This window comes from Hypomesus transpacificus, unplaced genomic scaffold, assembly GCF_021917145.1.
Source record: "Hypomesus transpacificus isolate Combined female unplaced genomic scaffold, fHypTra1 scaffold_105, whole genome shotgun sequence".
Taxonomy (NCBI): Eukaryota; Metazoa; Chordata; class Actinopteri; order Osmeriformes; family Osmeridae; genus Hypomesus; species Hypomesus transpacificus.
The window spans coordinates 200406-224747 of record NW_025813697.1 but is presented as its reverse complement, the minus strand read 5'-3'; the positions used below and the strand labels follow the sequence as shown (position 1 = coordinate 224747).

General features: G+C 42.5%; 3 protein-coding genes across 7 annotated transcripts in view; 1 reads left to right on the top strand and 2 right to left on the bottom strand.

The window, feature by feature from the left end:
* Nucleotides 1–487: 487 nt before the first annotated feature.
* LOC124487871 (zinc finger MYM-type protein 1-like) lies at nucleotides 488–2407 on the bottom strand. Its single transcript, XM_047050239.1, has one exon. It carries the CDS (start codon nucleotides 2235–2237, stop codon nucleotides 1032–1034), a length of 1206 nt encoding a protein of 401 aa, XP_046906195.1. The 5' UTR covers nucleotides 2238–2407; the 3' UTR covers nucleotides 488–1031.
* A 7519-nt stretch (nucleotides 2408–9926) lies between these two features.
* Nucleotides 9927–16736, bottom strand: LOC124487866. Its single transcript, XM_047050231.1, has 9 exons — nucleotides 16571–16736; nucleotides 13822–14458; nucleotides 13596–13667; nucleotides 12878–13473; nucleotides 12678–12746; nucleotides 12408–12503; nucleotides 11558–12300; nucleotides 11020–11392; nucleotides 9927–10163 (listed from the first exon to the last, which is right to left on the bottom strand). The coding sequence occupies exons 6-9, from the start codon at nucleotides 12420–12422 to the stop codon at nucleotides 9927–9929; spliced, it is 1368 nt and encodes a 455-aa protein (XP_046906187.1). The 5' UTR covers nucleotides 12423–12503; nucleotides 12678–12746; nucleotides 12878–13473; nucleotides 13596–13667; nucleotides 13822–14458; nucleotides 16571–16736.
* ankzf1 (ankyrin repeat and zinc finger peptidyl tRNA hydrolase 1) overlaps nucleotides 12478–24342 on the top strand; it is a 37342-nt gene continuing 25477 nt past the window's right edge. The window contains exon 1 of one of the 5 annotated variants that reach the window (XM_047050234.1): nucleotides 12478–12613. The gene's annotated coding sequence lies outside the window, so the exon portion shown is untranslated. The other 4 variants (XM_047050235.1, XM_047050233.1, XR_006958555.1 and 1 more) reach the window with 4 other exon arrangements.

The following is a 24342-nucleotide window of genomic DNA, read 5'->3' as shown; positions in this document are numbered from 1 at the left end:
ATATAAGAAACACATTAACTGGAAACAAACAAGCCTTCTACAGTTAAAATATTACCCGATGGTCTTTAATTTCAATACAGTTCAAAAACATTAAACAATTTTTCAATGCAGCTTTATTTGGCCCTTGCTGTGCCTTTTTATAAACATAAACAATATATAAGTAAAAAGATATGTTCAAAAGACCCCAAATGAAAAAAATCAAACCTTTATTATCTTGGACTACTGACGTGTTTACATTCTTTTCAAAACAGCTTTATTCGCCTGTTTTTGTGTCTTTGGGCAAACACATTTACAAAATCCTCTAGATTTATGGCCTTAGCCCTTCTTGACTCTACACTTAACACCCCCAAATTACTCAACCGCTCGTCACTCATTGTATTCCTTAAGGCTGTCTTAATTAACTTAAGCACTGAAAAACTGCGCTCACAGGCTGCAGTACTCACAGGTAACACAAGTGCTATTTTGCATAGTTTAAACATTTCATTGAACATCTCCCTATATGGCTCAAGAAATACAGTAAGCTCTAATAAACTGGTTGGTGTTTTCAAACCACTAGATTTCTTCCCATTTAGAGTCCGTTTTAGCTGAGGAATCTCATACTCTAGATTCTCAGTGCTGCATTTATATTGTAAGGCAAATGGTAACACTACATTCTTCTCACAAAATGTGGAACTTCAGGGATTCAAAGCTTGTATCCCTTCCAGTATTACAATATTTTCTTTTGAAAATCTTCTCTTCACCTCAGAGAGAAGCACATCAATAATGGGAATAAAATAATCTGCCCGAAATGATTCCTAATCAGTGTTGACCTGTCTTTGAGCTATTGGAGTGGAAATGTAGTAACCTTCAAGCCTAGAGCTTGGTGTGACCTGACGCCCTGAAGGTCCAATACCGATGTTGCATTGCTCGGTAAGGGTCACAGTACTGTCCCAAATATCATTAAAGTGAGAGCCCTCTCTATAACTATTCAAAGTTTCAGCAAGAGAGTCGATAAGGGTAACAGCTGTGCCCAAATTGAGTTGTAGGGACTGTTAAACATCTGATAGATGATTTATTTCACCAAAGACATTGGTTAATGTAACAAGGAGTCCAACAAACTTCAGATCTATTTGGGCCAATAAACCTCTTGCCTCTACAGCTCTGTCACCATTTCTTTCTTCAGAAATGTCTTTTAGTAGACGCATGATAGCTGGCAGTCTGTCCTTCACTGTCTTGCAAGCTTTGTACCTACATGCCCACCGTATCTCTATCAGCCTTTGCAACTCTCTCGGGGGCCCCTGAAACATCTCCCTCTGTACCTCTAACCACCTTTGGTGCACATATGACCCAGACACAAAAACATACAGTTTCTGCAAAAGAGAAAAGAAACAATAGGCTTTAGGGATGCATTTCACACTGTCAACTAATACTAAATTCAAGCAGTGTGCATTGCAGTGAACATAAAAAGCTAAGGGGGCATCTGACTTGATGCGTGCTTGCACACCTCTGTTCTTCCCACTCATAACAGAGGCACCGTCATATGCTTGCCCAACTAGATGGTTTCTGTAGTCAAGGCCATACTTCTGTAGTATTTCTATAATTTTCTGTGAAAGTGCTGCAGCATTGAGGCGTTCTGCTGCCTCAAAGGTGAGACAACTTTCACATATTGACCCATTGTAATAATAACGCACTAAAAAAGACATCTGTTCCTTTTTGCTAATGTCTTTGGTCTCATCAACCATAATACTGAAAACCTCACTTTGTTTAACTTCAGTAATTATTGAGGAACGGACCATTTCAGCTAGGCAATCAATCATTTCGTTTTGTGTATTATGACCAAGGTATGTAGCATTTCTTTGACATGTCATTTTTCTTTTGACTGTTTGATCATGCTTTGCTAGCAGTTCCATGATAGAAAGAAAGTTTCCTTTGTTCTGACCTTCTGTTTCATTATGTGCTCTCTGTCCAATGTTTTGCGTGGCTGTGAGGAGCAAGGTTTCTCCAACAGTTTTTATGTATTCTCTATTTTCCCTCACTAATTTATTATACTCTGCATTTAATGAGGCTGAGAGAGAGCATTCGCCTGCAGTCACCTTGTTATATTCTGCCCATGCTAACATAGCATTACAGTGTGATTCAGATTTTGCATGGCCAACAAAACCCCCATCTTTGTTAGTTGCTTTTTTCCAATCTGAACCCCTCTTCAGATGTGAACACTGAAATACCTGAAGAAGGGAGACTAAAGTGCCGACAAGCATAGCAGTACGCAGAGTCTTTACTTTGCGAGTATTCTATCCATTTCTGCTTACTGTACCACTCTTTCATGAAGCTACGTCTTCTATTTCCCTGGAGTGTCACGGCCACAGCCGTGCCCCCCTATTGTTTTTGGTTTTGCCCTGCCCTAGTGTTTCCCTGTCATTGTCGTCACCTGTCTCGTTCAGTTGTCGTTAGTTTCATTGTGTTCACCTGTGTCTTGTTTGTTTCTGTGTATTTAGGTTCCTGCTTTGTGTCCAGTCTTTGTCTTAGCATTACCCTTTGTCACTGCGTGTACCCTGTCTGTTTCCTGTTTTGAGAATTAAACCTGTGTTCCTCGCTATGCCTCGGTACTCCCCTGCATTTGGGTCCAACCCCACCTCACGTCGTGACATGGAGGGTCCGAGGGAAAAGCTTCAGTTGTGGCTGTTTAGGCCCTTCATCTCTTGACTGGGATATATCTACGATGAAACAAGACGGAAAGTCAGTCACTTTAATTTTAAAATAACAACATTAATAAGAGTTGCTACTCCCTCTTTAAAGTAATTACCGATTACATTCGTAATATCAACAAGTAAACAATTATACTAAGACTACTCAAACTCAACTACCAATAAACATGAATCAGAAGGCTTTATGTAATAATGTTATGCTCCCAAGCAATTCATATGTTGAGGGGCTCTGTCACGTTCATAGCTTTACCTGTTGGTCCAGGAACGGATAGAACAGCGTTAGCTAAGTCCTGCCTCGCTTGGTTGTCAACCTCTTTTTCTGCTACCTGTTCCACACTATCCTGCAAAACTGCTGACTCTGATGCTGCCAGTGTCTGGGCGTCGCTGTCATGTTCTGCCTCTGTTTTGTCGTGCTCCCTCTCTGACTCTACCTGTGATGCTTGCTCACTGACGCCAATGGTAGGGAGGACAATAGAACGCGTCATTTTTGGCCTAGGTTAACCAACTGTCAAATACTGTGGAACGCCGGTAGCAAACGCATTAAATCGAATGCTAAGTTAGCCTGAATGTAGCTAAGAACGCCAGTGAGAAATCTGGCACCGGAATTTTAAGGTCCACGTCCTTTTCTTAGCTCTATAACTAGCGACTACTATCGAGATATTAAAAACAAACATGCCAGTTAACATGTAGACACTTACCCCTTAATGCTATCAAATGTTGGTTGCAATACATATTGAGGAAGTGTGTGAAAATAATGTTTATAGTTTTGCTGCTTTGGCTACCTTTCATAGAAGGTCGGCACCACCGGGAGACATATCTTAAATGAAAGAGTAGGTTGTTTTCTTCAAAATAAGGTATATTTAGTCAATTTTAAAACATATACATTTTGAGAAAAATCAAGTTGAAGACATGTTGCTGAAAATCTCATAGGAATGCATTGAAATCTGAACGTTCTATTGAGAAAAAGGTTAGTTTTTCCCTTGTAACTTTTTCCCACATGTCGGCACCACCCTGATACTTCCTGGAAAGCAAGGTTACGTAGAAAGACGTCATCAGTCAAATTTTAAAGAAAATCGAAAGACATACATTTTGTGTTTTGGCTCCCTGAATGAGTCTTTCAGAAACCTGTGACGTCAGACGTTTTGAGCCTCTGTAACTCCCGCGCTTGACTCATGCTAGGCTGCTTCCAATGCTCACATCAATTGACTGACATCGTTTGTGTGCTACTAGCCTTGTTATATATACACGTATGTGGATGCAAGTATCGGTCATGGTTACTGGTTTGAAAGATAAATATTTTTGACACTTTACATGCATCTTTTCAGTGTGCAGAACAAAAAACAAACATTGATGATATAAAAACCACTCTCTTGGTGACTTAAAAAAAAGACGTTTCTATCGAAATGATTCATGGTCGTGATATGCAAATGTTGTTGTCACGTAGCACCAATCGGAACCAATCATTACCTTTTTGTCTGTCAGGAAATGCAAATCTATTTTTAAAAAAAAGCGCGAATATTCTTTTTTTCCAGCAATCAATTTTGCAAGACAGGAAATTCTATGGCAGATAAAAAGACAAGAACTACTGAAATTGCATTCACAGGTGAGGGGGAGCAACACATGGCCACTTGCAAAAGTTTTGGTATGATTTTAGATCCAAATAGTCTTAGGGTTTGTGGTAAATTACCATTAGAAACATTAACAAATGGGATCATGATCGACATTATCACGCTTTGTCACACATTAGTATTTCAAATGCCAGCGCACCTTGTAACGTTTAATATAATTAAAAATGACTTTAAACTCCACAAGCATTGAAAAGATGTAACTTTACCGGACAAAATGACCCATTTAAATGACCAAATACTGTAGGCCTACTGGCAGGGCCGCCCATAGAAATGGCTGGACCCCTGAAAAGGTCCAGTGAATGAGCCCCCCCTAATAGGTCTTTAGGCTACTTATATTAACGCATGTACGTGTGTGCTCTCTCTCTCTACATTAAACATATGTAAACAGAGAGATACTTACTCAGCGATGGGTGCTACATTATAGAAAAACAAATACATCTTTATACATAAAACTTAAACATAAAGTTTAATAAATATAACTGAGAGGCCTTAACAACTTGTGTGGTGCCGGGCCAGACACACACACATAAAAATAAGAATTTGACATACTGAGATCTGCTACACTCACACCACATTTTCTAGTATAAAATGCAATTTACCTGCCTTCATCTTTGCCTATTATACAGCTATCTTCCTTTTCTTTCTGGATGCAAAGTCTTTTATAATGTATTTAAAGTCAATTTGTTTAGCCATTTCACACTCAATGGCAAGTATTGTGATTGAGCCTCTCCTGGCTCATTGTGGAGCGCAAGACTTTGAGTTTACTTAAGGACCTTTCTCCTCCTGCCACAGTTAATTGGTTAAGGTAAAGTGCAGAATATCCTCAGAGCAATGAGCAATGCAAAACATGCGCTTTCTCAGTGTCAGCTTTGCTCAAACTAGCTTCCTCTTGGTTAGCATCGTGGCTACTGCTGCTCGTCTCTGCCATAGACATATCGATGGTTTCTGCAGCCTGGCTGGGAGCATCTTTCGAAGTTGACTGGAGAGCAAGCAACAACAACCATTATCTAGCGGCTAACTTGGTCTAGCGTTATGTTGTGTAGTCTGTCCTGTACCCTGACTCTGTTTAATAATCAACACTTGGTCCAACCCTGCGTTCGCACCACTCGTTGACTTCACCGGTTAAGTCAACAATACAATGTTTATGTTTGCTTTTTTTAAGTAGGCCCTAATCGTGAGTATTTCAGTTCAAAATAAAATTGGTTATAATTTCTTAAAATATTTAGGGACGAACATGATTATTGCTGGCATCGCGGCTGGGCCCTACCACGGCAGGGCCCCAGAAAGTTTTCCCATATATGGGCAGCCCTGCCTACTGAACATGTATTAGCAATGAATGATAGGTGTAGAACGCTTGTTATAAGCTTAGCGAGTGGCAGGCAGACAGCAGGCAGTTTATGAAGGGTCACTCTGTTTGAGGATGTAGACATCCACAGAGGACCCATCTTAGATAAGTTGTTGGAGTCAACGTCAGAAGAGTTTGATGCTATGACTCAACAAGTTCTAGAACTTGTATTTGCTAGTTTAGTGAAAGTTTGCTGTAGGTTGGTAGCGGACCACTTGGAACAAGGACGGTATGACGATGTGTCTGAAGATCAGTATCATGTCCTCAGATCAGTGCCCAAAACAAATGTTTAATGCGAGAGGGATTTTGTGATATTTGATTAGATCAAAGTTCAGGGCAAGTAAAATAGCATTAGAGGGTATGGTCATGTTTAAGAAGAATAGGTCCTGGGAATGGTTGTCAGGGTTAGATCCAGATAGAAGAGCTGAAGTTCTCGCCTCAGCTCGGACATCTGTGAAAGGATTTATAAATAGGTTTGTAGTCTTGCAATGGGTATGTAATATTCAGACTGTATTGGGTAAGTAGTCATTTGTTTGGTTTTAGCATTGTGTTGTCTGATCAAGTGGGCCTGTGCGGCACTGACAGACTTAGCTTTGCAGTGTGTCATTTAGCTATTGGTATGTAATATTCAGGCTTTGTGGTAGCTTGAGGATATTCATGATGGACCATTTTGTGATATGAGACAGGGGGCCCCAGTAGGGGGTGACTCCCTGTTAAGCCAAATGGTCTGCCATAATATCTGATAGCTGCATTGGGTAAGTACTAGTAGTATTTGTTTGGTTTTAGCATTTGGTTGTCTGATCAAGTGGGCCTGTGCGGCACGGACAGACTTAGCTTTGCAATATTAAAACGGAGTATGTCTATAAAAGTAGATACAGGTAGGATTAAAAGTAAAACAGTTTGGTGATATGAGACAGGGGGCCCTGTAATGGGGTGACTCCCTGTTAAGCCAAACTGTCTAGCTAGTATAGAAGTAATAGATACAAGTTGCTCCCCTGAACCTTCACCATGGATGCAGAGGTGCCCAATTGTCCTCTGAGAGCTATCAACCTGTAGGTTTTTTTCACAGGCAATGACTACATTTTGGACCATAAGTTTCATATCCCTATAAATAAAGTATATTATTTATAATACAATTAGTGTATACTTTTTTTCCATCATAAACAAACAGACGTGTTCAAATCAAGGTATTTGAAAATAATGGGCAATGTCACAACAAGCACACACAAAAACCCTGTTCAATGTTAAATACACCCCCAAGTGGCCCAATTTACATTACAGCAGTAATGCTAAACGTGACAAACATTTGCATATTCGTGGTCTCGATTTAACATAATTATTTATAGCGAAGTACTGGACACCCCATTAGCTCGCAATGTACAAAGAATGTAAGTCTGGATAAGAGCAGAGAATCTGATAATAGCATCTGCTAAATGACAAATGCAAGTCATATTTCCCGCGCTGGCTAGAAGCAGAGCTCTGTGACGTAGAACAATGGCGTTCTTAAAGGGAAGCTTACAGCTTCTCGGTGCCACAAAACTCAAGGCTTAAAGCGGTGGAACGTTTCAAAAAATTACCTAAAATCACAACTAAAAACTGGATTTGTGAGAAAACTAATAGAGGTAACTGAAATCTGACTTCGGATAAGTTTGAGTTACGTTAGGTTACATACGGAATTGAAAGAAAAACGGAGCAAAACTGATAGGAAATTTTTGGTCTGTCCTCCCTACCAATGGTATCCTCACTTTCGACAACAACATTGGGTTCGGAGCTAACGCTCTGCTGCGTCTCCCTGGAACCACTTTTCTTTATAAAAAAAGAAGCAATATCCGACGTGGACTTTCTTTTCATTGTCTGCAAATTGACATACAGTTACTGATTGTAGCTAGCTTAGCTAACGTTATACAGTACCATCCCACAACGCCAGCTATCCAGATACTCTAACAGTCCCAAGTTCAACTTCAGTTACGGGCCGAAACCACTAGCATAAGGGGTCCCATTATCGTCCACTTAGCTCTCGACGCTCGTTAGAAATGTTACCAAAATGTCGTTATATTACTAATTTAAAAAGTTATGTCACAGCTTTGTACTTTAATATGTAGACACACACCTAACATTCCGGTTTGGAAATCCAATCAGGAAATACCTAGAAATGTTACTTTCCTGATTTTAGCAGTTAGCCAGGGGGTCCCATTATTGTCCACCCAACCACTTTCAATGGAGAAATGTCAGTTTGATGCTGCGGAAGACAGATGCTACACATACGGTTTGAGAACGTATCGATGAGTTACTTTCTTTCGTTGCTGCTGCATATCTTATTTAAGAAATTAACGGAAGAAACGGTTGTGGACGATAATGGGGCCCCGAACGTTGGAGATTTAGAGTGGACGATAGGGCCCTTTACACTAACACTCAAGAGTGTATTTAGAAAAGCGTCTGCCTCAAAAACGACAAAAAGCGCGTATGTAATTTAACAGAGCTGTACTGACGTACCATAGCAAACAATGGGGTTTTAAGTGCAATGTCTTAAAATACACTCTCGGTGTGATCGGCCCAAAATTGCTTAAGTTGGTACAGGCTACTCTCTAGACTGAAGTAACCTTGTCTGAACTAGCTAGCACTAGCTAGCAAGGTAAGACAGCCCTCCTAAAATACCGATTTATATAACTACTGTAGCTTACCAACGTGAGGTTGCCTACTGTAAATAGGTCATTTAAAATTAAAAAACAGTTTATTCAATATTTGTACTCACTTGTTCCTTGAACTTGTTCGACGATCAACGATAAACTCCCGCTTCTAGGCTGCACTCTAACCTGGCCCAGTGCAACCTCTTGTGGGGGGAGGGATGACAGGCTCTGAGTGTGAAGATACGTGAAAGGATCTGAGTGGGGAGATACTTGGATTTCTATGACGAAGTGTTTCAATCGTAGATTGTGGTTAAAATATGTTTAAAATGTGTTACGTTGATTTGTCCTAGAGTGAAGTTGAAATCCCATTTTACATTAAGAAAATTAAAAAAATCTTGATGACGGACAATATGCGACTCGCGATGGGGGGGCCAGTGGGGGGCCAGCAAATTTGTCAGGGGGGCCGTGGCCCCCCGGCCCCCCCGCTGATGGCGCCACTGCATTCTTGCTCTGATTTAACCCAGAGTCAAATAACTGTAATTCCATTGGTATTGGCATTATTTGGTTAATGTTAATACACTGTTCAGTTTCCCATCTTCCTTCAAACCATAGGGGAATTAGTTTCGGTTGTTTGGCCAATATATCGACCCCCAACAATGTTGAAATAGATTTGCTGAAATAACAGTTACAGGACGGTAGCCTACATCATGTAAATTGTAGGAATCATATGAATCATGTAAATTGTAGGAACAATAGCCGATAGAAATAGGCTACTCATTGTTGGATTTCTAGTTGTAGGCAATAAAGAAGACCAAATATAATTTCAATTATTTTTCTTTATTTCAGTGGCAAAAGGTATTTGGTCAATTCTGAGTGCAAATCCACGGCGAGTAACACTATCGATGAAGACCCAAGGGCTGAGAAAGTTGCTAAAATAAATTACAGATTGTGACAGGAAACGGTGACGTTAACTTAGGTATTTATCAGGGAATTAAAGTACATCAAACCGCAGTCTTAAAATCGTCTCCCGGCGTATAACTAAGCGAATTAATTTTTGTTCGAGATTGCTCGGCTGAACCAGGAAATTATATGCCGTGTCTGCCAACGCTATCAGGCTAAGAAAGTGGGGGCGGATCGGTTGAAACCAGAGTTTGGCATGGATAACCTGGTATTGAGCAGGTTAGTTTCAAGGAGTAAGTTACCATGGAAACTTACCAAAAGGTTTTGTTACCTTTCTTTCTGGAACGCGGAACTCGGAGTATGCCTCTTTTCAGGGTTAAACAACTCAAAGTTTTAATTAAACCCGCTACTTGGAATACCCCCTTGATGTGTAAAATAAGGGATATTTGCAAAATTACCTTGAGTGGAGGTTGATTGGTGGGTTGGCTGGAGTGTGGTCTGGGGCAAGACTCCAGAAGCCTCACCAAAGATGTCATTCTGCAACAGAGGAAGTTCATGCATTTCAATTATTATGTTAATTATATTAATAAAAAATGTGTGCTTAGTCTGCAGGTATAACCTGTGTAAGTTTAAAAGGGTAAATTACAAAGTGCTATCAATGCAACTTACATTGTCTTCTGGCGTGATGAAGGGCTGGTCGGCGACCACCCGGTCAGCCTCCTCTTCCTCAGCTCACTCTTCATCAGCCTCCTGGGACGTGTTCTTGAACCAGTCCAGAGGCACAGGGTGACAGCCTGGCTCCACATACTGCAGGCCAAATCTCTCCCCTGTGTCTCTGTGGCAGGATGTGCACCCTCTGTAGTCTCCACAGCTTCAGCATGGACGGCTTGAAGAGGTAGACACCATTGGGATCTGTCTCTAGGAAGAACTGCTTGAGGACGCTCTCCACTCTCTCCAGCAGCTCTGTAGGTTGTGGTACCTTACAATTGAAAAAAGTATTACAGATGATTTCATATGCATTAACGTAATACAGAAATGAAATTACGTATTTTTCTTATTTATGTTATAACTAGAGCTGTCAAACGATTAAAATATTTAATCGCGATTAATCGCACATTTTTATCTATTATAAATGTCCCTTGATATCTTTTTCATCCATTATTTTTTCAAATTGTAATGCTCTTATCAACATGGAAAAGTGGTTCGGATTGATTCGTGCAAATGTTTTTTTTTTATTGAAAACAACATTGCAATCGCCTGGCTTTGACGAGCGGGCGGAGAAATCGCATCAGCTGTGTGCTTGGCCATAAAAAAAAATGTTTAGACTTCACGACGTGCTGCGATGATAGCTCGGTTCACAACGACAGAACACACTGATCACTTTGGTCTTGTTAATGGAACTATTTGCCAACCTTTTAAAAGTAAACTTTCCATTAAGAATCTTATTGGCATCCATTTCGGCGTCTGGCGCTGGCAATCAACTCAAAACGTAACGTTAGCCTACTCCCAGAGAATGTCTAATATCCGTAAACGGGCTCTGCTACTACTCTTTAGCCGGCTCGCAAGCCCAAACAAGTGTGTGCGTGCCTGTTGTTTTGTTTCCGGTCTAGCTAGATCCGGTGCGGTATTGTAGTTTTTCTAACGCCAGTGGTTGTTGCAACAGAATGTGAAAAAAAACGTCAAAGTTTGCTAGGTCAAAAAGAACGTTAATCCCGCAATAAAAAAATTGACGCCGTTAATTTGGGTTTGCGTTAACGCCGTTAAAAACGCGTTTAACTGACAGCACTAGTTATAACATAACAAGCATTATTAATGTTATGAACATTCAAAAGTACCTTGGTCCGGCAGTGTTCCCGGATATGCTGCTTTGTGGGATTGGCAGGCCTGATCCCACAGAAGGCGTATGCCTCCGTCAGCCTCTGCAGGTCGGTCTGGTCCACCACACAAAATGCGGCACTGAGGAACCGGCAGAAAGTGCTGTGGAGTGTATGGTGCTCTGACACGCACTCCCTGGAGAACCGCCGCATGCAATGGAAAAGGTCCAGTTTGACAGTGATGTCGCTGCTGTACTTTCCCCGGGAGGCACATGAGTTAGTCAGGTTCCCAGATGTTGCCTCCGTCACTAAAGCTTCCGTGGTTTTCCATGAATCCCAGTGGAGGTGCTCCTGGGGGTCAAGGTTTGGGATCCGGAAATCAGCACAGCAGTCCCTGCTCACACAGTGAGACAGAGAGAGAAAAACACAAATTAATGATAGGCTTTGAGTTTCTATGTCACCTGCATACAATCCCCTGTAACTATATAGTATATTAAATTTTGCAAAATGTTTCTGTCCTCTGTAGAATTGAATAAAAATGCCGTGATCTGACTTTTACCTGTCCACCCACTGGTACTTTGCCTTCGGCAGTCCAGCTGAGTCGTAGCGATGAGACAGCCCCTCGTACATGGGTTCCAGCGACCGGTCACTCTCTGACTGAAGCATCACCCAGGACAGGATCATCCAGTTCTCGTTCATCACGGAGTACGAGGACATGGTTCCCGATGAGAGCACCACCTTCCGGGCCACCTTCCGAGTGTGGTCAGCTCGAATGACCTGCCCAAAAGTGCCTTGCAGGACAAGAGTGAGGGTCTTCTCCTTACGGTGGTACTCATGTACGAGGCAGTCTACTAGGTAGCGGGGACTGATGGCTACCCCACACCAGCCATCGGTCGAGTCGTAGGTACCAAAGGGATCAGGGGTGTTGTCCTTCCGCATGGTGCCTGTTATGGTCTTCTGCCCATACAGGCCGGAGTCACCATCTTGCACATTCTGCACAGTCAACAGATAAGCAAGGTGTGCCCTCTCGTATCGTAGGTGCAGAGCCTCATTCCGCTGATTTGCCATGTCTGTGGCCGACCTCCCTGTGCGACATAGCTCATCCATTACTGTTTTGCAGATGGATTTTTTGTGGGTGAGGAATGCTGGCAGGATGTTGCAGAAGAGTTGTGGCAGCATTTCCATCCACTGGGGTTTGTCAGCAAACCAGTACCTCGTACCTCTCGCAGACGTGGCAGGAGATGGAGCAGAGCGCGGTGGCATGGCGGCTGCAGACAGCACAGGAGCCAGGTCGGGGAGAGGCTGCAGGATGACAGATGATAATGATGAGCTACTACATTCTGTAAACAACAGACTAAATACATAGATTTTTAAACAGATAAAATATATGTTTAAATAGTGACTCATACCTTTTGAGATAGCATTGTTTGCTGACTCTGTACACAGGCCCAGGGCAAGCAACTCGGGCGGAACTGGCACTGGAGCCTTCACTGGAACTGGGGGATCTAATGACAAAAATATGTATACAGCTCACAACCTGTCTTTTTGCTACCGGGACTCTTGCCGGGACTGCAGTGAGAGATGACTTTCAAACACAGGCCAAGAGTTAAATGAGGTAAGTAAGTTGTGCTTGATTAAATCTTGTATCTAGTTAGGCGCATGTGGACATCAATATTAACCTGGCAACAAAAAGGTGAGTCCATCACCCTGGTCTGGTCTGGAGAGTGTGGCTGCTGATTTACTCTTTTCTATTACAGAAAACACAATGTAATTCTCAACATTTAACATTGTAGCTCATGCAAAACACAACATATTCTTTGTAGTATGTTTGTAAATTGCAAAAGATTCAGATGTAGTCCTAGGAACATGATCATTTTACCTTGAGCAGTGCTGGGGTCCAGTCTGTTACCAGGCGGTTTAGACTGAGCAGCGGATGGATTCTTATATCCTGAAAAATAAGACACAAAGTTAATCACCGTGTAAAAGATATATTTCAGACTGACAGAGGCAAATTGCATGTGTGCTTTGTTTGCATGTAAGAACTTCTCACAATTGGATCTGTCAGCAACTATCAAACAGCTTTGATCCTAAATAAATAATTTTGTTCAAAAACTTGTTAAGCAAACAATGCAAACGGTGGCATGCACATTCATGCAGTCATCATGCAGAATATAAGACAAATAACACTTACCCTCAACGCAGAGCTTGTAAATTCATAATGGGAATCATGCAGAGTATAAGAAAAAAAACACTTACCATCAACGATGGAGAGGATGTAAATTCATGATTGGAGTTTTGAAAGGCAGAACACCGTAAACATTGAACAAGGCCAGGAACGTGGCATGAACATTGAACAAGGCCAGGAACATTGACCAAGAGTCATGTCTTGGTCCCAAGAACTGATATGCAAAGAGACCTTGGCCTGCTGGTCTCTTATTCCTGGGAGATGAAGATGCACCCGAGACAGGGCATTAGCTAGTGACAAAGCAGAGATGAAAAGATGTACAACATGCTGTCAAGTAGCAGTTCAAAAGCATATTGCTTTAAATGTGTCCTCAGTCACACACAACAAGGCCCACAAAAGAACATTCACTTACAGCCCTGCTTGACCATCTTGGAGGGGGAGATGTTCAGCATGGCTTGCTCCAGGTCTTCATCTTCATCCATGACTGTGGTGCAAACAGGAAAGAAACATAAGAATGTATTCCTTTCACTGTACAATAGTTACATTTATATCCTATCTGTTACATGCTTCAAATGAAAGTTAACCATGATCACGAGCATTAAATGACTTATAATATTTAATTAATACTGATGACCTACCCACGGCTTGGCTGGAGGCGAGCAGAGGAGAGAACATGGATGCATCCTGGTTCTTCTTGGTCAGGTACCGCTTCAGTTTGTCCATGCTAGTTCCTGGAGTGGTGGTCCGGGACAGAACGAACGCTGCAAAACCATGCGGCCAAAGCCGACCTGTTGGTCCTCCTCCACTGATCTGACAGCCGCCGTCTTCCTGGCCTCGTACTCCAGCACTGCCTTGATTTCCTAGAAGGAATTGGCATACCCAACAAAGGACCGCAGGCTGTCTGCTGGGCCCATCCAAAGGGACGCCAGCTGTTTGCTCCTTTTCAAATTGTTTAATGAGGTACAGAGTGTACCCCACATCATTCTCAAGGAGCCATCTGAACAATTTCCCCTTATACTTTCCAAACTGTAAAGTATACTCCCCCAATACCTCAGTTTGGTCAGACACATCCCCCCCTCTGTCACAGACCAAAGAGCACGCCCTTGCCCTCATCTGTTCCTCCTTTATGGGTGCTGACTTGTCCTTCAGAGAGACAGAGGGGTCCTTCCAACGCTTGGCTTCCTCAGTTGCATCTTGGAGAAGGTAGCCATGTGACCCCTTCCGAAAGACCACCACCACTCTCCCATGATAAAAACTAAAAACTTGCTTAGACATCTGCATTTAAAAGAAATAACACATTCAATAATTACAGCAGATTACATTTCAAGAGGGGGTGGTAGCCAGAGTATTTTCAAACAACACTGCCCTACAGTAGATCTATATCTATTCGGTGAGTGTGCTTACTTGAGGTGAATGTGCCTCATCTCAACTCCCCCATCCCCCACCTATCCCCCTCAATGTCCTTTGTCTTGGAATGTGTATTAGCTGCCAACAGCTCTCTTCTAACATGACTTTTATTCACGATTCACTATTAATTTTACATAACATGCTGGCAAACCATTGTCGGTATATTGTTAGTAACTAACGTTACTGAATAACTTTGGGAAGTTATAGTAGTACCAACGTAACATTGCATTAGTGGCTACTGTACATACAGTTTCATTCATTCATACTGTTAGACTGAGAGTCATAGCGTGCTCAATGTTGAGTTTTCACAAAGCAGAGATGAGTAAAATAACATGTTCATTGATAATTTAGCTAGCTATCTTTAGATCTATCCAGATGGATCTCTAACCTCAGTGCAGATCTACGTGTACTGTTCTCTCAAAAAATATTCTGATCAGAGACGCTTCTCTCTATCGCGTAAGGAAACCGCGAAACAGCGCCGCCCAAATCCCCATAGTGGCCACACATGGTAGTATTCGATATGGTTAAGGATGGCCATCGCGTAGGAAAACCGCGAAACAGCGCCCCCCAAATCCCCATAGTGGCCACACATGGTAGTATTCGATATGGATAGCCATAGAGAATGAATGGGAAAAGTTAAGAAAGTTAAGAGTATTCATAGCAGACTGCCGCGCGGTCCCCCTCCCAATGAAGTAATGGCCGACCAGACGCACGTTCTTAGAAATATCGAAGATGTTCTTGAGGTGGACTATTAATTCAATTGACTTTCCATAGACAAACTTAATTCAGTTTTCTCGTGTATGTGCATCCCTTTACATAGAAATTCATGTTTTGTATAATTTAAAAACGTATTGTACACATGTGCATGAAGGAGTCAACCAAACTTCAGCACAGCATTCTTAATGCCAATGATCAATTGGAGAAGGCTAAATCGGAGAGAGAACTTGCGGACAAAGACGTCAGTAAATGGTAGGCTATTTTCTCGTGCTCTCTTTTTGAGTAGGCATAGGCATTCATGCATAGTTTTTAAAACGTTTATAGGCGAAATTTTTGTACATTTGACAAAACGAGCATACCCTACTTTGTGACCGGTTCAAAACTTCAATAACGTGTAGGCAGCAAAAATGCCCTTCTCCTCGGTTTCCCAGTTATCTTGTATAACAGATGGTGTTGATCATGTTTGACAAATTTGACATAAAAAATGTAGCACTGAAGAGATGGGCCGCAGATTGCTTCTCTTGATGCAGACTGGTATAGTTGGTGAGGCCCTGGTTGAACTGGATCAGATGCGCAAACGCAAAACTCAGATTTCTCATCAACTTGAACTTGTAGCATTGAATAAGTAAGTTAATTGTTTAATTACGATATTTTGTCTGATCTTTATTTGTAGGGTGTCTGTCTGTCAGTGCACATGGCTAAATCAACTGTCGTTACAGACACCAGGAGATGAGAAAAAGGTCTCGGTATTTGCTTGAAATGGAGGTGTCGTATACAGAGAAGGAGAAAAGTTTGACCATTCAGTATCTGAACATGAAAAAAACATTGAAAGAGGCCCAGTCTTGTTGTGAGACAGGTAGAATGGATAGTTTAATATTAAAGAGGGATGGTTTAATTGTAAAGAGGGACAGTTAAACTGTCAACTTTGAATAAGCCGGACTGATTTCTCTTTACTTGACCTCTAGCTAGAACAGAACTGCAGGCGTTGAAGCAGCAGGCCTCCATGGAGAAGCCAAAACATGACAGTGCTACTAAGCAAGCGACGTCGAAGGACAAAAGAACAAGGAATTGAAAAAAATAAGTAAATTGTACCTGATTATTGGTTACAAAAGACTTTGATCAAGATTTTTGATGGTTGACCCATGTCCGTTTTGCTGGAGTTATGTAACTCAGAGGATGAATCCTCTATTAGACTTTTTTTGTTTGTGAATGCACATTGTCAAAATGTTTGTGTGTAGTTGCCAAAATAATAAAAAGCATTACCTTAAAGCTTTAATTTTTTGACGGCATTCTGGCCCGAGAGTTGTTCAATCTTTAAAAGAACCCCTTTTGACTTTGACACTTCTCGGTGTCCGTAGAGAATGTATTATTAGGTATGCTCGACTTCATGCGGCGCCGACAGTCGGCTGCAGCCGGCTGCCTTGAAGCTGAGAATGCCATTGGCTGCTTCAAGTCAGCCGGGCTGCAGGCGGGTGCAGACGACGCCGGTGCTGCATGAAGTCGAACATACTATTGCCTCAGCATAGCAGTCTTTGGACTGGACTCGAGGGCAGTCGAGGCTGTTCGGTGTTAAGAAAAATAGAATATTTCAGATTACTGGTGAGTTTAATATATCAGAGATATAACATTCCTTTTGATTTTGAGTGAAATTCTATTGATTATCCGTAGGCTATAACGTAACTAGCTAAACCGTGCGACGTTAGCTTTATCTCACTATAAAGCCACACTTTTTCACAACAAATTAGCTAGCTTACTGCTGTTAACCAGAAATCTAAACACCTTTATTGAGACACGTCGAGTACTGTAGACTCACGATGTTCCGTGCAAACTCGGACGTAGAGCGACTTTAAATAAGGCTGCAACGGTCAAAAATAAGGCTACAGCTAATCTTGTAAAAGCATCGTTGTTGCAGTAAAACGCTTGGCAACTTTCTGAGCTATGATTGACATGATGTTGAACCAATAATATCGGTCAAAATATAAAAAAACGGCGACATCCGGCCTTGTTCGGCACACCATGAGTAGCTCACGGTGTTCCGTGCACTGTATTATTTAACTCATGGTGTAACGTTTGCTTCTTTCCACCAGGGGTCCAACAGATGGAAACATGTTTAACTGACAACCACAACGATAAAACATTTAAAGACACTTGTGAGACACATTTAAGAACCTTATATGTCTTTATACTTATAATATAATATACATAATATGCATATGTATAATATGGATACTATTATATGGATGATAATAATATGTATAATAACCTAATATACATTATTAGTCTATACTATCCATATAAATTACCTTAACTATGTATATTACGGACTATTCTAATTGACCATTATTTTAATAACCAAATAAGTCACTTCTATTAGCTTTTGCTTCTGAAAGGCAACACATTACACTCTTTTCATCGCAAGAAAGTTGGAATAGAAGCTTGTATTTGTGTGGTTGTATCAGTTATTCGCTAGCACACAGGTTTTCAGGGATACTTTATGGGAATACAGTGGAAGCTCCTGTGATTCTAGTGGTTACCCCTTACCTTGAATATGCGTGTCAAAATGAAAGCTGGTGGAAAGTTGGCATCCGTCACAGGGTTCTCACAGGGACAAGTTATTCCTTTAGCTAGACTACTTCTCAGCATTAGAAATGCAAGGTGTTGTGAAATTGACAAATTGTATGTGAACAACTTCAATCCATAATTGCATTCACTCTTTATTTCCATAGCTATTGTGGTTTCAAACTAGCATAACAACATATCCTACACAAAGATATAGAATTGTAAATCAATTGGAGCCCTGCCTTCAACAGAGAACTGTGAGATGTTGTGTTTAGAAATATATTAGGATCATTAGCTTCCCTGCATAAGAACAGGTACTGACAGGAGGCGCGACAAGAACGCTGATCCATATGCCTCCCCAAAAAAACTATTAACATTAAAGTTGATTTTAAAAGATTAAACTGATTAAAGATGAAACAGTTGAAATGCCAAAGATAGGCGGACAAACCGATTGCGCGACGCCAAAGGTGTCTTGTTTCCTTCTGTCACTTCTGTCCGGACAGGATAGGAAATGCAGAACATATTCAACAAAAACATTAAACAGAACTGGTTAAAATAGCCAAAGATAGCAAACATATATACAAAGATAGCAAACATATATATACAAAGTGCTAGATCTCACTAACGGTGCGTTCACACTGCAGCGGGGCGGGCAGAGCGGGGCGTCGGCTTCCAATTCATTTTCAATGTAACCAGGCGTTGACGCCCGCGTAGGGCATTGTGGGAAGGCGAGCGGGGCGTCAACGCTCGCGTAGGGTATTGTGGGAAGGCGAGCGGGGCGGCGAAAGTTGGATTTTCTGAACTTTATGTAAATAACGAGCGTGAAAACGCCAGCGATGGCCAATCGGGTTGGTTTCTTGTAACGTAGCAACTGTTGGTCATGGTAAACATTTCTAGGTTTGACAATTTCAAGATGGAAGAGCAACTCATCGTATGCGTGTCTTCATACCCAGTATTGTATGATACGTCCATGTTCGATTACAGAGACATAAACAAAAAATATGATGCCTGGCGCAGGGTTGCTGAGGTTGTCGGCGTCCCTGGTGTGTTGTATTTTGTACTTAAATTCAGTTTCTTCACATTACGTAACTTTCTTCTGTGCTAGCTGCATAGTCTAGCTAGCTCACCCGGCACACGATTGACATTCAACGCTGAAATGCTGGCTGGCAGCCACTCGCTATCCATACAGTGAATGTGTAGTGGCAAGTCATAATCTAGCGATTGATTTGCAGCCGGAACAAGACCCGTTCCATAGAGTGCAGGTGGCATTTAATCTTTCACTCGGCCTAAAAAAGTGTGGAAAAAGATAACCTATTGTGTGCTGTGGATAAGATCATGTCAGATCTAGAATGCGTGTCGGATTTTTGCTTAATGTGTGTAAAAGTTGTATTTTGCCCCCACATTTGCCATGACATTATACGAACTACAGCAGTGATTTAAGAGAACTATAGCTCTGAATGAATCTGGCTGACACGCCCCCGAGCGTGGGGCACTGGGGGAAGGCCGGCGGTGCTGAGCGGTAAAAAAGTCTGCAGTGTGAACGCACCGTAAGAAAGCACTTGGGGCAGTACCAGTCCCCTGCTGGCACACTTGCAATCCCCAAACAAGTGAGGTGGAACCAGAGCTCACAAAGTTCACACTGTACCCACTCGTAGATGGCATCCTCCACACCTGCCTCCTCACCTGAGGGAGGGGATACGCTACGGCAGACAGCGCAGTGTCCGCCAAGCTCCTCCACTACTGCCATCTGCCTCTCCTTCTCTGCCCTCTTCCTCTCCTTTTCCTCCCTCTTCCTCTGGGCCTCCTCCCTCTTCCTCTGCGCCATCTCCCTCTTCCTCAGCACTTCTGCCTGTCTCCAAAGCCGCGCTTCCTCCTTCTCCTTGTCTTCCTCCTGTCGGACCAGCAGCTTGTTGTATTAGTCACTGGTGACGACCCGAGCACCAAGTGGTGGCCTCCTCCTCACCACTGGTAGCCGCTGGTCTTGACGGTTGGCCATCACAGGGGGCATTAAAATGTCTCCCCACTTGGCTGAGACCAGACCTGCTCGCACCAAAGGATTAGATGGAGCAGGTCCATGGCAGGTGCAGGTTCGGCAGCAAGGGGTTGCTGCAGGGGGGGCAGAGCAGGTGGAGGTGTTCCATAAAGCGAGATTGAATAAGCCAGACTTATGTCAGTTAGTCTGAATCATTTCTAGTTCCTTCGGTTCCATAAAGCTAGCTCAACGTAGTTTGAACTTAGTTATAGGGCTGCAACGACGAATCAATTAAATTGATTAAAATCGATTATTAAAAGCGTTGGCAACGAATTTCATTATCGATTCGTTGTGTCGCGCGATTATTACACCACTCATTAAGTCGCAGAGATGTTTGAGTATAAAAAAAAAAAAAGTTTAGTTGAGCGGGGCGCAAAGCGGAGGTAGAGGAAAGACCATCGGAGAGACGTTGTTGAGTAACGTTGTTCTGAAACACATGGCGGAGAAATCAGTATGACCTAAGTCATCCAAGGTGTGGGAGCATTTCACACTAAATACGTTGAAAAGGTGTGTTAATTGACCAGGGTGAAGTTAGTTTTATATTCGACATTCATCTCACATTCGGAAGTCTTTACATTGCAGCGTCGCGCTAGGGACCGGGTGAAAACTACCCATACCAGTTTGAAAAATTAGACTATATAGACTTTTATCATATTTTTATGAATACCTCAGACAGACACCAGAGTATCTTAACAATGTCTGGTATACTTCCACAGCCTTTACTTTTTCAATTAAGTTTCATATAAAATGATAGAAAATCACTGATCTTTGAAAATAGCTTAATCCTCGCAAATCTTAAAGGTCACATGACATGAAAACTTCAATTTAGGAGGTTATTTAACATTAATATGAGTTCCCCTAGCCTGCCTTTGGTCTCCCAGTGGCTAGAATTTTCGATAGGTGTAAACTAAGCCCTGGGTGTTCTTCTCCGCCTTGGAGAAAATGAAGGCTCAAACGCTCCGTTTGAAAATCTGCTCCTTTTGACGTCACAAGGAGCTTCTGCACATGTTTTCGCTGGAAATGCGCCGACACAACCTCTCAAAGTTTTGCATGTCTGAGCCAAACATTTCAGCCACCACTGTTTCCGTAACTTGAGCCAATACAAAGTTGGCCTTGCTGACCGTCTGAAATTCAATTCTGGATCAGTAGCCTACTCCTTGGTCCAGCTACAAACCTCGGACAAGTAAGTCAACTAACGCTATATAATTTTGTTGCTTGCGATATGGTTACCTAGCTTGCTACCCTTAGAATCTGGCTGTAACATTAGCTCTGCAGCCATCAGCTACTATCGCTACTGTAAAGGTAGTCAGCATCAAGTATGTGTGTGAATACACATTCTGTAACGCAGTGTTGTACGCTTTGTTGTTATGTGGATAACGTTCTGCTGTTGGTGTTATGGCGCGCGTGATATCCGCCTTTCCCCACATTGAAATTACTGAGTGTGCAGCTCTGCAAACCAGGGTTATCAGATGAGAATGGGCAAATTCGAGGCATCTTACAGCAACGGGTCTACGAGCCATTGCGATACATCCACTGTAAACATTAGCGCATGGTGCCGCCTCACCTCCTCATTTAGCATTTAAAGCTACAGACACAGAAACAGCGCGTTCTGAGAAAAGCTCATTGTGAGACTACTAGTGGTGGCTATAATTCTGCACCAAGGCTGAATTTCGGGAAACAGACTTCAAATACAGTATTAGGGGACCACTAAATGTACACCAGATTATTTTAATAAATTCTGGCCTACTTCCACAACCTTTCAATTTTCAAAGATGTTTTAAACAAAACTCAAATAAATTGCTAATCTCTGAAAATAGCATTAAATCCACGCTAATATTAATAACTTTTTCAAAATTGTGTGCCTGTTTGTACACATTCTTAAGATGTTTTGCACTGTGAATTTGCACTGTCAGGTCTGTTTTTGAATTAATGCTTTTAGTTTTGTTTTTGTTTTTTTCGATTCACCGATTAATCGAAAAAAGAATCGACAGATTAATCGATTACTAAAATAATCGTTAGTTGCAGCCCTATATTTTATATAAAAATACCTACTTACTATTTATTAAGATTACATAGATTTAAAATCATACATTAGTTGCTGCTCATGTACAATTCAAAATACAAAAAGTTAAGTGTAAAAAGTTAAGTGTAACTTACTGTTAGTGAAAGTCGCTCTGGATACGGCGTCTGCTAAATGACTAAATGTAAATGTAGAATGAACCTATTTAAACGTCACCATATTTTTTCCCTTCTACAGTAGTGATATTTTCAAGCATTTAGCCCACTCTTAGTGCATTCATTTATTAAGAACCACCTTTGAAACAAGCTGAACCCCCTTGACGCAAGCTATTTTAAGTAACAACGTTAACTACATCTATGCACGTCGTATTTCAGAATCAGAAAGGGATTTATTCGCCATGAAAGTTTACACAGACAAGGAATTTGCTTTGGCAGGAAGGTGCATACAATAAATATATAGGAATCTTACATTTAAATATGTGGTCTAACTATACTAAGGATACATAAACTAGCAATACTAAGTGGAATACAATTAAAATAAAATACATAGTAAAATATAAGTTGCCAATTTACAATATAAAAAACAAATATTACAGGAATTGTAATGTAGTGCAAAATGCAAATTGTTTAAAGACATGAAGTCATTGAAGTCAGTGTGAACTCTGGCCTTGTTGAGGAGGCCAACAGCGGATGGGAAGAAACTGTTTGTGTGGCGTGAGGTTTTGGACCTGATGGACTGCAGCCTTCTGCCGGAGGGGAGTGACTGAAACAGGGAGTGTCAAGGGTAGGAAGAGTCAGCCACAATCTTCTTTGCTCGCCTTAAGGTCCTCAAGGTGTGCAGGTCCTCGATGGAAGGCAAATTGCAGGCAATCACCTTCTCCGCAGTGCGGATGATTCGCTGCAGCCTGTTCTTGTCCTTGGCAGTGGCAGCAGCGTGCCAGATGGTGATGGAGGAGGTGTGGATGGACTCAATGATGGCTGTGTAAAAGTGCACCATCATTGTCTTTGGCAGGTTGAATTTCTTCAGTTGCCGCAGGAAGTACATCCTCTGTTGTGCTTTCTTGGTGAGGGAGCTGATGTTCAGTTCCCACTTGAGGTCCTGGGAGAGGATAGTGCCCAGGAAGCGGAAGGACTCCACAGTGTTGACTGGGGAGTCACACAGGGTCATGGGGGTGAGTGGGGCTGTGTTCTTCCTGAAGTCCACAACCATCTCCACTGTCTTGAGAGCTTTGAGCTCTAGGTTGTTCTGGCTGCACCAAGTCACCAGGTTGTCCGCTTCCCACCTATAATCAGACTCGTCTCCACCAGAGATGAGCCCAATGAGGGTGGTGTCGGCCGCAAACTTCAGGAGTTTGTCGGACACATGACTGGAGGTGCAGCTGTTGGTGTACAGGGAGAAGAGCAGAGGAGGAAGGACACAGCCCTGGGGAGATCCAGTGCTGATGGACCGGGAATCAGAGACTTGTTTCCAGCTTAACGCACTGCTTCCTGTCAGACAGGAAGTCTGTGATCCACCTGCAGGTGGAATCAGGCACGTTCAGCTGGGAAAGCTTGTCCTGAAGCAGTGCAGGGATGATGGTATTAAAGGCAGAGCTGAAGTCAACAAACAGGATCCTGGCGTAGGATGCTGGGGAGTCCAGGTGCTGTAGAATGAAGTGGAGGGCCATGTTAACTGCATCGTACACAGACCTGTTGGCTCTGTAGGCAAACTGCAGGGGGTCCAGTAGAGGGTCTGTGATGGATTTAAGGTGTGCCAGCACCAGGCGCCCAAAAGACTTCATTATCACAGAGGTCAGGGCGACGGGTCTGTAGTCATTATGTCCAGTTGGCCTGGGCTTTCGGGCACAGGGATGATGGTGGAGGACTTGAGACAGGCTGGCACATGGCATGTCTCCAGGGAGGTGTTGAAGATGTACGTAAACACCGGAGACAGCTGGTCAGCGCAGTTCTTGAGGGTGGCTGGAGAGACAGAGTCCGGCCCAGCTGCTTTGCGGGGGTTCTGTCTCTTGAACAGTTTGCTCACTTCTTTTTCCTGACTGGAGAGGATCGTCACTGTAGAGGGGGGGAGGGGGGAGGCATCACGGGTGGAAAGGGGTTGTTCAGGACTGTCCAATTGTCTTTCAAATCTACAGGAGAACTCATTCAGGTCGTTGACCAGGCGGGAGTCGTTAGTGGAGTGGGGGGCTCTGGACTTAAAGTTGGTGATCTGCCTAAGCCCTCCAGACAGAAGCAGAGTCGTTAGCAGAGAATTGATGTTCTAGTCTCTCCGAGTAAAGTCGTTTAGCCTCTCTCACCGCCTTGCTAAACCTGTTCTTCGACTCTTTGAATCTGTCCCTGTCCCCACTCCTAAATGCGGCCTCTTTGTCCAGCCTCAGCCTTCTGAGTTTAGCTTTAAACCAGGGTTTGTCGTTGTTGTAGCACACCC